The sequence below is a fragment of the Hirundo rustica genome, chromosome 3 (genome assembly GCF_015227805.2).
Source record: "Hirundo rustica isolate bHirRus1 chromosome 3, bHirRus1.pri.v3, whole genome shotgun sequence".
Classification (NCBI taxonomy): Eukaryota; Metazoa; Chordata; class Aves; order Passeriformes; family Hirundinidae; genus Hirundo; species Hirundo rustica.
The window spans coordinates 36,448,828-36,461,573 of record NC_053452.1 but is presented as its reverse complement, the minus strand read 5'-3'; the positions used below and the strand labels follow the sequence as shown (position 1 = coordinate 36,461,573).

Sequence of the window (12,746 nt, the reverse complement as noted above, 5' to 3'; positions counted from 1 at the left end):
TTGATCTCTGTGATGCAAACAGAAATTTGCCTGATCAAGTCAGAAATTATTCTCAACTAAATCTCTAATTTAATTTCCAAACAAGCTAATAGCTGATTAAGTAGAAACAAAGCACAGTAGGAAGCCTCAGGGGAAAGATGAAAAACAATACTCTGTGTGAGCAAGGTACACACTAATTGTTAGACTGACAAGTGAAAACAAAAATTGAAACAGAAAGACACAACTACCAGCTTATTATAAGCTGAAAGAGTTCAAACACCAGCTTGCTCACAAAGAATAGAAACAACCCCTAATTCTATAAACACTACAACTTCATTCTAATTTCAAGCATAAAACACCACCTAAAAGTAGATACAATTAGGAGTAGCTTCAACTTATCTGGCTTAAAGTTTCTTTCTGAGTTTCACAGAGGAGGAGTAGATATACCATTAACTCAGCACATGGATACTATGGAGTACTATGGATTCTTTTCCATAAAAAGGAAACTGCTTACATAGCTATCACTGATATTTCCTCCCCCAGCGCAAATGGGTTTTTTGTTCTGCTCTTGGGAAATGTGTTTCTACCTTTATGTGGCATTGTGCTTCAGGTTTTCCAATTCAATATTTCCTAGAAGTTGGTGGAAGACCACCACCACAGATCATACAGGCACAAAATGCTGATCTTATAAAAGATGCAAGCAGGGGCCTCTGCATTTACTATGTTTTAGAACTTCTTCTGCGAAAGTTTTACATGCTATTTCTCCTGCAAAGTTGTTTCCTCTCCATGTCTGAGGTCTCTGACCCTCAGGAGTCAGCCATCGGGCTCCAGAAATGTCTTCTGTTTCAAGAGCTTCTGTTCAAGTTTTACTGAAATAGCTTTAAAGAAACAGCAAACCAACCAACATATCATCTTTTCCTCATTTGTGTACTTCAGGAAAATATGGTTGCTGGCCAAAACAACCCACATGGTGAGGATCAATGCCAAGGCAGCAATAACTACCATCACATTGAGAACACATGGGAATTCTGGAGGCAGCTGTAGTAGGGAAGAAGGGGAATGCTTGAACTCTGAGTTCAGTAATTCATTACCTCTCCTGGAACACATCAGGAGAGGACAGTCATGAAACACCTAGAAAGGTTACACACCATGACCTGTTATCCTCGTGTTTTATGGATATTCAGTCTGTAAATAGTCTGTAAGCAGGACTGAATATCTCAGCAGACCTGCATGAAGCAAAATGGTTTTTCTGGGAAAAATACTCACCATTTCCTAACTTCTGAGGATTTTAAAGACTAAAATGAAAATGCCTAAACACCTATTTCCAGCTATTACAAAACCTCCAAAAAAATTGCAGTGTTCTATTCATCAACCATTAAACAAAAGCCTATTGCAAGCCAGAATTTACCACGGTTAAACTGTCATCAATGTAGAGCTTTCCTTCAATATAAACCTGCCTCTTCGATGAGGAAGTCTCCAATTCAACACCAAGTGTTACATTACCATGGCACTGACGCACTTGAGGTGGCAAAAAACCAACATGAACAAGCTGGCCAGGATTAGAAACGAGAGTTTCTAAGAAGCTGATGACAGAACTGAAGGCAAAAAAAAGCTTCTGCAGAGTCCTTAACACAGACCTTTGATCCAGCTACCTGGGTTACTCAGAAGCCAATCCCTGAATAGAGGTCTTAGGAAGATAACAGGTCTTGGATCAATGATTGGTCTTAACAGTTCCAGCTGAGCCTTTCTTTAACAAAAAATCCACAACCACTTTCTCTTGGATACAATTCTTGAGGATGAGATGGGTGGAGAAAAAGGATCTAAAATTCTACAACATATACAAGGGAGACCTCTGTATCAGCAAAAATTGCTTAAGAGAGATGACTGATACAGGGGAAAAGAAAAAAGTTACACTTGCTGGAAAATCATGTCTTCTAAAGAAGGTTGAAGGAATCCAAACGATGAATGCTGTATGGAACACCAAAACATTATCATAAAATGAAGGTCTTCCAAAGACAGGAAGACCTAAGAAAATCTAGACAAATGTGAGAATCACAAGGAATGCCACAGAGAAGACCTGAAACAGCCAAAAAGCTAAGAAGAATGAAAAGAATGGGTGTACAATACCCTTCCTACTAAATGGGATAGGTGCAAAGCTAATCAGGGACTCAGAGGCCACCTCTATGGATGTTGTCAGAATAAAAACATTTTCCACTAGTTGTGTATGGGTGCACTCAAATACAATGCAAATATATTTGATAATAGCTTTCAGGGGAACTTACAATAGTATACTTGCCAGTTATGATTCTGTTGGCTGGCGCAGAATGAGAAGAAAAGAATTGTGCTGATTTTTGTGTTGCTGGCACTAGATTGCCTAGACACTGGTGTAACACCACATACACAACACTGGCTGGTAGGTCTAAGGCTGTGAAAGGTTGTGAACACAATATATGACACAATAACATGTCCAAGTGCCATAAAAGAAGATAAAGTAAAGTAAAAGCAGTTGCTTACTGGACAAAGTCATCTAGGATGATAAAAGATCATGGAATCATAGAAGAGCTGCCAAGTGTAAGGACATGTTCCACTAGACCAGGCTGATCAAAGGCCCATCCAAGCTGGCCTTGAACGCTTCCAGGGATGAGGCATCTACTTGTTCTCTGGGAAACTTGTTTCAGTGTTTTACCACCCTGATGGTGAAAAAACTCCTCTTAATATCTAATTTGAATCCACCCACTTTTAGTTTAGTTACATGAAAAGACAGCATGTCTTTTAACGTATCTACAGGTTTTCTGAAAAATTCTAGTGAAACTACTAATGGTGAATTTCTCAAGTGACATCTATATTGTGCCTAAGACAGCAAAAGTTATTATTAGAAACAAAAGATTAAAAATAATAAAATAAGTAATTTCTTCCTTTGTAATCAAAACCAATTCAGCAATGGTATAAACAAATTTTAGATGTAGATTGCTAATCTAGATTGCTACTTAGTCTTAATGCCTTTAGAACTGCTAAATAATGCACACATGTTAAAAATATTTTAGTACAGGACAGATAAAAAAGAGCATTCTCCTAGGATTCTTAGAGTGAAGTACATTTTGTAGATTTACTAGTCTTCCTACTATGTCATAAATTGAAAGGTAATTAAATATGATAGATTAGAATATTCTAGTTATTTCCAAGTTATATTCCATTTCTATCCAGATATAGCTTGAATTAAACCTTATCTAAAATACTATCTCCTACTACATCAAGATATTACTCATTTTCATGAGCTGTATCAAAATAAAAGCATTTAAAAACTGAGGGGAAGAACTGGGCTGTTTTCTATGAAAATCTTTAAGGCACATATTTACTGCCCCTCTGACAATCCAATGGGGCTGAGTAGATGATGAAAACGTAAAACAAGATTTTATCATCCAGAGATTTAACACTTGGATTTGCTGACCAAGCACATTTCACTTCTTTACCATACTGCAGACCAAATGGTGGCACTGACACTCACAGCAGCCCCAGATTGAGACATTTTAGCCACATACAAGGAAAAAATGACAGGTCAAAGACTATTAAACAAGGAAAAAGGAATTCTATGACTAATTCATTCACGAAGTTTTTTTCAGAGGTTTTCTTCTAAACAATACAAATCTAATCCTACTCCTTCATGCTACTTGAGCCAAGTGAGAGGTTTGCATTTGTAATGTCATTCAGCTATCTGTAACTAAGTGATAGTGAAATGGTCTAATTCAAAGTGTCTTTGTTTGCTCATCCATCAAGCCAAGCCTTTTGGGCTCCAGTCTTGCAAGACTGTATCAGTAAAAAGCTTTTAATCACTTTTTTGGCATATGAAATTTATCCGCTCCTGCTATGCTCAACTTACAATCGCTTTTTCTTCCCCTCATCCCACATCATTCTTGAAACTGCGTTTTTTAAAGCTAGCATTCAGGTAGAAAATAAAGTACTGGAAATTTTGAGAGATAAATATGTATCAATTATTTCTGAACTTTTTTCAAATCTAGAACATATTCAGCATTTATGGTGTGAGCTTTTTTAAGAAGTATGTGAAGCAAAGTAGTGAACATACTCCTGGATGCTTCTCTCCTCTCATAAGAGTACAACTATATCCTATATTTATCACCAAGATATTCAAGCCAGCACGCATATGCTGCAAGAGTTGCTCTCAGGAGCTTAAGCACAACCATGCTGACTCATTGAGACTGAGTCACTCCCAACATCTCAGGGAGGTGCGGGAAATGTCCTTCAATGTTAAGGGGAAGGGGATACATTTCCATTTTATAAAGTAAACTCTGAGAGACAAAAGTAATTAAAAACTCCTAGTTGTTTTTTCATTTGTTTGTTTTGTTTAATGCCAGAATCCAATTAAAAAAAAACACCAAAAAAAAGACTAGTGATGATGGAAGACAGAAATTGAAAAGGAAGGCACTCTGATGGTCAAGTTTTTAAGGCAAACTAAGTATCTTCAAAAGACAGTATCAGATTCCAGCAACATTGGTTGCTTCTAGCTATAATTAGATTCTTTAATCCTTAATTCAATCCCCTGTCAATTTTCCCACTATTTTTCTCAGGACTGATAACAAGACAACCAGATTTAATTACTTAGGTTTTGTTCATTTTAATATTGGCACAGTGCTAACATCTTTGTTCTCTGTAGAGTTTTCTTGGTTATCTGGCTTTATTAAAAGACTGATCAAGAATTACTGGGGGTGGGGGGAGGAGTGTGTATGTGTATGAAATATCTCTGAAAACAGAGCACTGAATGAATCTTGAAATTACCAAATCTGTAACACAGGACAGCACACAAGCAGGGGTATAAAACAGTAGCAAGAAACAGAGACCTAATAAAGACTAAACTTCCAAATTATTCTGACAACAGTCACAAAGAAAAAAATGATAATCCAAAAATATTTGGTGTAAAGCTATCTAAACAGGCCATATACTATGTTGTAAAAATCTTATGAAACATGTACAAAACAATGCAAGTAATAAAGATATAACCTGTTTATAATCACTGTCCTGTTATATTTTTCACATATAAAAAATTGAAACAGATTTTGATAAAGATTTTTACTCTTTATAAATTCCCAAAGGAATCTGAAAATTTGAAGACACTTCATTTAAGCAGGAGAAACTGAGAACATCCTAAGAGAACAGATTCTGTAAACTTGATATTATCACATTCAAGTTTCTAATTGAAGACCTCAAACTTACATTAAAAAAACAAAAAACTATGGTAATGTTTTCTGTAAGAGCTCTAATATATTTTTTGTTCAACAACCTCCTTGGAGAAATGAGCATCTTTACCAAGAGCAGAGACAGACTGTTCTAAGCTTTCCTAACATAATAGCTGTTTTCCTGTTTTCCAAACATTTAGCTTTCTTAACATAATTGCTGGAAATTTAAGATACGTGTCTCATAACAGTCTGATGAAAGCTGAGGCAACTGGTATTTTGATGTTGATGCCAAATCAGTATGTTCTGTTCTGTTCGAACCAATGCATTAGAAATCAGTGTGACACTAAATGTAATCTGAGTGCAAGAACAAGAACTCATGGTATCAGATGTTTACTATTCCTACTTTTCCCCTAACATTGCTCAAGGAATTTTCATTGTTATGATTATGCATTCAAGAGTTTGCTCACAAAAGAAATGCCAATTTATCATCAAGATTTAAGGATCTCCATTTCCCTGGCACATGTACAAGAAACACATCAAGAACAAGATGTGAGGCAGAAGTCAATCTGCTCCTACTGTATATAAAATTATCAACTCTTTGTTAATCAGCTCAGTGACACATCACCTGTCCTTAACCATGGCACTCTCCTTTAATTGCTTTTTGGTTCTGCTTGTATTACACTTTTATTTCGGCAGCAGTATATGAAAAAGATGACCCTAATTTCTTCAATGAGTTCATAGTCTCAAAATCACAATTTCATTTAGTCTAAATGACTGTCTAAAGTCCAAGACCTTATAGAAAATGTCTCTGCTTTTAATAAATTACTCTCAAACGTACACTAAAAAAATTACAGTGCCACTTCTTTTTAACTTAATTCTAACAATGAAAAAGAGATGTGATATGCAATTATGTGAGTCTAAACTGAAATCTCAGAAAAGGCAATGTTGATATTTCATCATACTTAATATTTTATTAAGAAATTTTGAAATTAAGGAAAACCATCCCATCTTCCTACCGTAGACATATTCATCCATAAATCTGCATTTTTTCTATAATTTTGACCTGCAAGTCTCACCCTTCAAATATAATGGATGTCTCCTCAAATCCGAGGAAACGCTGAAGCTGAAGTCAAATGGCTCAATTTTCATGCTTCAAGTACCTGCACTTGGTTTTCCTTTCTGTTTTCTCTTTTCAGACATGCACTTCTTTCCTAATATTTTTAAAACCTCTCTTTTCTGTTATCTCCATGCCTGTATTCCTTTATTCCCCCTTCAAACAAAATCTTTACTTATAGCACATGAATGATGACTAGGGCACTGTCTTCTTTAAGAAATAGTAGCATATGAAAATCAAAATAATTAAATATATTCCTAGCAGGCACACAACATGTAAAGCATCTATATGATTATATTGCTCATCTATATAATCATATTGCTGCCAGATTCAGCTTTTCTTCTTTCCTTCTCATCCACTCCATTAAAAAGTGTATTATTTCTTTGGCTGATTTAAGGCAATCCAAATAGGAACCCACATAATAGCAACACACAGCAATGTAGACTGAGTCATGAAATTAAAAAATAATGGAGGAGTACAAGACACCTACAATTGTTTCTACCGGCCTGCAGACATACTAGGTTAAGCTAATTGTGGAGGTATTTTGCAGTTTTATACATCAAGGAGGGCAAAGGTATTAACACAAAATCCCCTTCAATTGTAAGATCAGATCCTAAGACTCCAGGAGCTAAGTACTCATCTATCCTACCTCTGATCTCTTGTTAAACTCTGATCCCGGGAATGCGTAACAACTGATTTCAAAGAGGTCTCAGGAATCCACAATTATCTAGTAATTCACACGCTGCAAGCCTGCTTGTACAACTGGAACCGTTGTGCACAGGAGAAGAGAATACTTGTTTCATCACTGCCTTGCCATGCATGTGGACAAGGACACTTCAGACATCAGTTAGTGTTTACCAAACAAAATAAAAAGATTCTTTCAAGAACATGCTTGCTCTAGGTGTTTAATTTAAGGTCAGTTCCCACGTGTGTACTAGAAATAGAAGATATTTCAAACTGGTAATTTTTCTATAGTAAATGAATAGTTATTTTCTTGATACTCCATATTTACCAATAGAAGGAATATTGAAGTTATCACTGGCAAAGAATAAAGTGGATATTTTTCATTCCCTTCACCCAAGCACTAGCAAAATCAAACCACAAGCTATATTAGACTGCACAAAAATAGAACATAATTTTACTTTTGTGAAATGAAAATAATTTGGCTTATATATCACTTTTTAATCCAACAAGTTGAAACAAATTTCTAAGTAAAAATGTACCATTAATCTTTCTAATGTATCAACAGTCCTTAGCAGCATTTTATTCTAGTTGTCTTGAATATGCTGAACTACATTTGCAACAGTACGATGACTGTATAAAATCTGCAGATTCCTGAACAGTCCCAGCTAGCCAGGTCAGCTCTGAACTAATAAATGATTCCACTTCCTAGGAAGTTTACAGAAAATATGTCAAAGAATAAAGGGGAGATACTAGAATCCATATCATGTTCTGGTATACAAAATTCAGAAAACAACCCTGAATTAAGTAACATTTGTAGCATTCACTGAGTAGGGATAATAAGAATCAGACTGCTATCAATATCACAAATGAAACCTGTCAAGTTTAAAAATATATTTTCAAAATTTAAGAGGCAGGATTAGTGCATTAAAAGATATTTTCCATATCTCTTTTTCTGCCTTAATTTTATTAAAGGTCTTTGATTCTCTATGTAATAAGAGACTCTCATATGTCATGGAAACAACAGTTTTAAAGAAGATGCCCCAGTAAATGTGCATCCAAAGGGTACCCAAAAGAGAACAACCTAGATTATACAATCTTTGCCATCTTCTACTTTCTGAATTCTTTGCAACTTTTTTACTACTTTACACAAGAGGCTGAGAATATGACAATATTCTACGGCTGCAAAGACCTTCCACTAAGTAAGCCGACTAGTTACATCTACAAGAAAAATTCTCTTTTTGGTGTAAAATCTTTTCATTAATGTTAATTTTTGCCTGAATATGTATTTATTTAGCATATTCATGAATCAGGTCTGGGGAAATTTGTTGCAAAAACACAAACTCAAAGAGTGGTGTATAATTGTGGAATAAAACAACTCTATTTTTTTAATCACAGTAAGTTACACCTATTTGAATAACAAAAGAAGTAAAATGCAAGCAAGTACTTGAAATTTCTTGTCTCCTACAGTTCCAGAGAGTTCCATCTTTCACTTTTTGCAGTGGTCTTCCACATAAAAAGATAATATTTTTTTCTCCTTTAACTAAATGAGATTTTTTTCTAGCATGTCTTCTGTTGTCTCCACTTGACTCCTTACCATCAAACACCTTCAAAAGTTTACTTTTGCAAAATTAATTGAATTAACTGAAATTCAATCTAGAGACACAAAACTCCTCAAATAATTTTAGCAGAAACCAACTTCATGCACCTATACCTTGACAACTTTTTTTCTGCTTTAAAAAGACAAGATTCTGTATTTCCATCAACCTGACACAACCAACTTCACGTAGCTTTTATTCAGTATCAGCATTACTGTCACAGAAGTACGCATCATTATCTGGTATTTACAGAATTGTCTGCTCGAATTGTCAAGAACAAGTTAAAAGTACGGAGCCATCGAGACACCAACCTTGTGGGCAGGGTGCAGCAGCCATCGGCCGTCAGCCTGACTTGGGTTTCATAGCTATCCAGAGGGCAAACAACTTGCTGAACAGGAGGACATTCCACTGTGCTGCAATCCACACTGAACACTACGGAGGAAGGGAAGAAGAACATTTCTTTTACTTATGCTTTAGAAGCTTTCAGCAAATTACCTCCTCATAAGCAACCACTCATGCATCAGCCTTTTAAGTCACAAAAATTAGCCAATGAATGCGTGCTTGCTAGGTAACATTACAAAAAGACTCAGTTTCTCTTAAAGATTCACTTTTTAAAATTACTAGGAAGCAACTGAACTGATATTAGTTAATAAAAAAATTACAGAAGTTAGATAGGCATTCTTACATAATCATTACAGCTGTGAATATACAAGTACCCTAGTTATGAAGCATATTTATTCTCCACAGCTTTTAAAACAGTAAATAATCCATTGCTTAATTTTTAACTAATTAAAGTCTGTTTAAACAGCAAAATACTTGAGTTACAGGAAAAAAAAAAGAAAAGATATATGCTATAGATATATGTGTGCATGTGTAAGGTACATTTTTAAAGACTACTTTATTAGGTTGTCTTATTTGTATATTTATATATGGCAAAAATCAAAAGAAAATTAACAAATTTTTCTGCATTAGTGAGATGAAGAATTCTACTTAACAAGAAAGACTGACCAACAGTTTTTAGAAAGCAACAAATGTCTAGAAATGCAAAAGAAAAAAACCCAAAAAACCCCCCCAAAATCCAAAACAAGTTAAATATATATTTATGTTCTAAGTCATACTCAGGAAAGCTGAAACACATCTTTCTCTTATTTGGTACTAAATCTTCCATGTAAGAAACACTACCAGCTCAGGTAATACACATCTGCTATGCCTTTTCATAATTATACTAAGAAAGTGCAGAATAAAACACGGTTCCCTCTTTAAGAAATGAGCTACTTTCTGACTGAGCAAGCAGGATGAACAGAATGTTACCAGACTGCCAATTATGCAGTACGATATCCCTGATTGCTGATTAAACTTCACTGCAATATTGACACTATCACAGCGGCTTTCTGAACTACTAAAGCAGCTTGACAATGCTACCCACATTCCTTGCAAGAGCTCATAACCTTCAAAGGGCCATTTTTTCTCTTCTTGTCCTACATTTTCCAAGTTTGATCCTCAGTGGTACATAGCAATAACTGACTCTGTCATCAAGAGACATCAGTGTCAGAACTACATCTGCTCTGCCTATCTCCACTGCAGTGATTACAGTGTGATAGTACATGGCTCACTAACACTAAAAAGCAGCACAGTCTGTCATTTTCAATCAAGCACAAACTTAAAATCATTACAAACAACCCCCTAGTTAAGACTACTGAACTAGAACTTTCTCTCTTTATGACTACATTATTAGATTAACCATAAAATAGCTGAGGTAGGACAGAACCTCTTGGAGGTCCCCAAGCCAAGCCATGTACATTTGGCTGCCCAGGATTATGCCCAGATGGCTTTTCAATATCTCCATGGATGGAGACTCCACTACCTCTCTGGGAGAACTGTGTCCAGTCACCCTCATTGTGAAAAAGTGCTTCCTGATGTTCAGAGGGAACCTCCTATGTTTCTATTTGTGCCTCTTGCCTCTCTGGTCCTATGACTGGGCACCACTGAAAAGAACCGGGCTCTGTTTTCACGAGCTCTTTCCTGAGCCTTCTCTGCTCCTGGTGGAACAGTCCCATCTCTCTCAGTTTCCTCACAGGAGAGAGATGAAGACAGATAAGAAATGAAAAATATTTGAAAAAGGAAAGAAGTTCCTACTTTCTTTCAGATTTAAACAGATTTATCAAGCTGGAAAAAGTACTGGCAAAAAATTATAGAAAAACTGAAAACATTCTGAGGTTACAGAACAGCCTGAAATTGGATTCTTCATTTCTTTAAAAGGTATCTCCCAGATTAGCTGCACTACTGTCCTGAAAAGTAAGACTGCAAACATTTGCCGCTGACTGTTCAGTTTTCTTTTCACATCCTACTGTGACTCCAATAGTTAACACTTGTAAAATCCATGATCAGTTTAAAATAAACTGATATAATTTATCTTATGCTAAACTTTTTTTTTTTTTTGGTCGTCTATCATAGAAACTTCAAGCTTTAAATACAGTCTGGAAAAATCTATGTCTTCAAGAACTCATAAATATGTTCCAATTTCCTATCAGTGAAGAGTCACCCAATCAACCTTTGCTTACAAGTCTTCAAGAATTTTCTCATGTACTGAATTTGTATATATAAGCATCTGAGAATTACCACTTTTCCACAAGAATGCAGCAGAAACCCTGCCAAGGTTGCAGGCCCTGACATATCTGCAGTAATGTGCTCCTCCTTTGTAGACTAAAAAAAAAATCAAAGGTTTTGAAACCGCTAACGAAACCAGGTGAATAAAACTTTCTAGCAGAGTAAGTTAACAAAGTGTATGAAGTGTGTTAAATTTCACCTTTACATATTTCAATTAGTAAAATGGCTGGATTTTCTATTAAAATGATGTACAGTTTAGGGCAAGATCTAAATAAATACCTACACATCTAATGGTGAAGGAGCAGGTCAGTATTTTCATTTCTGATGAAACAGCGGCTCAGTACAGGCTAAGGTTTCAAAAGTTGCAAATTTCTGAGGTCTCAGTACAAGGATACACAGTCTGCTCTAATAGCACGGAAGCATCACATAACATCCTCTGCTTTCAGTTCAGATGCATTTGAACTGGTTCCTCATGAACAATGCAACACAACACAACTACACGTGACAATGGCAGTCACACTGTCTTGCCATGGGAGAAGTAGAAAGGAAGTATCTCTCCATGACAAGGCATTATCCTTTTTACATTCCATGACACTTTAGAACATCTTACATACAATCATAGTCTTCCTGGACCTTCAATGCACCCGTATCACAGCCTGAACCACCTTCTTAACTGCCCTATCCCAGGTATTTCCCAACATGGATCTCCACATTTGCTGATTTTCCCCCCTCCCACACCTTCACTGTCATCTTAAAAGCCAGCTCATTTCTCCAGCTCCATTACAAACATATTTGTAATTCTTCCCCACTCTCTTTGTCCAATCCTTTCCCACTCCTATCTCAAGTTCAGTCAACGTAAGCTTTTAACAAATCATCCAATAAAACAATGTTAAGTACTATTCCATAAGTAACAGAGGATAAAAGAAAAACATAGAACTCCTTTTCTCTGATCTTGTATAAAACCTTGATTTTGCTGACCCTTGTCCTTAGAGCAAGATTGTATGAGCTCCAGACCCGATTTTCAATGCTGAAGCTGTATCAGGGTGGAGCACAAGCTACTTCCCTGTACCTCATTACACACTACCTACTAAATTATGCTGCTGATCTCAGACTTTCCATCAAGCCCTGACTGCATAGAATTCCCCAAAGAAGTAAGGCAAACAATAACGTTTTCTTTACAATTGCGTTTAAACCAATATTTGGAACAGGAAAAAAAGAGTAATTTTCAGGCCATGCTGGAGATGAGTGAATGAAAGCTCTGCCAAAAAGACTTCTAAAAAAATGACAAATGAGTGGTCTTTTCAACACAGGTTATGTCTATCATGACAGACATTTCCCAATGCTTTCCCAAATATGTCAGATACTAAAAGATTACACTCTCCATTGCACCACATACAACAACAAAAGTTATCAAAAAAGGTACAACAAACAACTGTTGGACAACTGCCAAAGTAAACTATTTAGCTTGTGATATTCAGAAGTGACAGCTAGAGATCTTATCAACACTTCTGTAAAATACGATTTAATTTAGATTTTTAACTCAAACTCTTTAAATAAACAAAGATGATTTTAAAAATG

At 35.9% G+C, this 12,746-nt stretch overlaps 1 protein-coding gene across 2 annotated transcripts in view; it reads right to left on the bottom strand.

Moving 5' to 3' along the window:
* Positions 1-12,746, bottom strand: part of CRIM1 (cysteine rich transmembrane BMP regulator 1) — a 173,460-nt gene that overhangs the window by 73,945 nt on the left and 86,769 nt on the right. For both annotated transcript variants that reach the window (XM_040058377.2, XM_040058379.1), the window contains exon 4: positions 8,873-8,993. In XM_040058377.2, the coding sequence (XP_039914311.1) occupies positions 8,873-8,993 (121 nt within the window). The remainder of the gene's footprint in view (positions 1-8,872; positions 8,994-12,746) is intronic.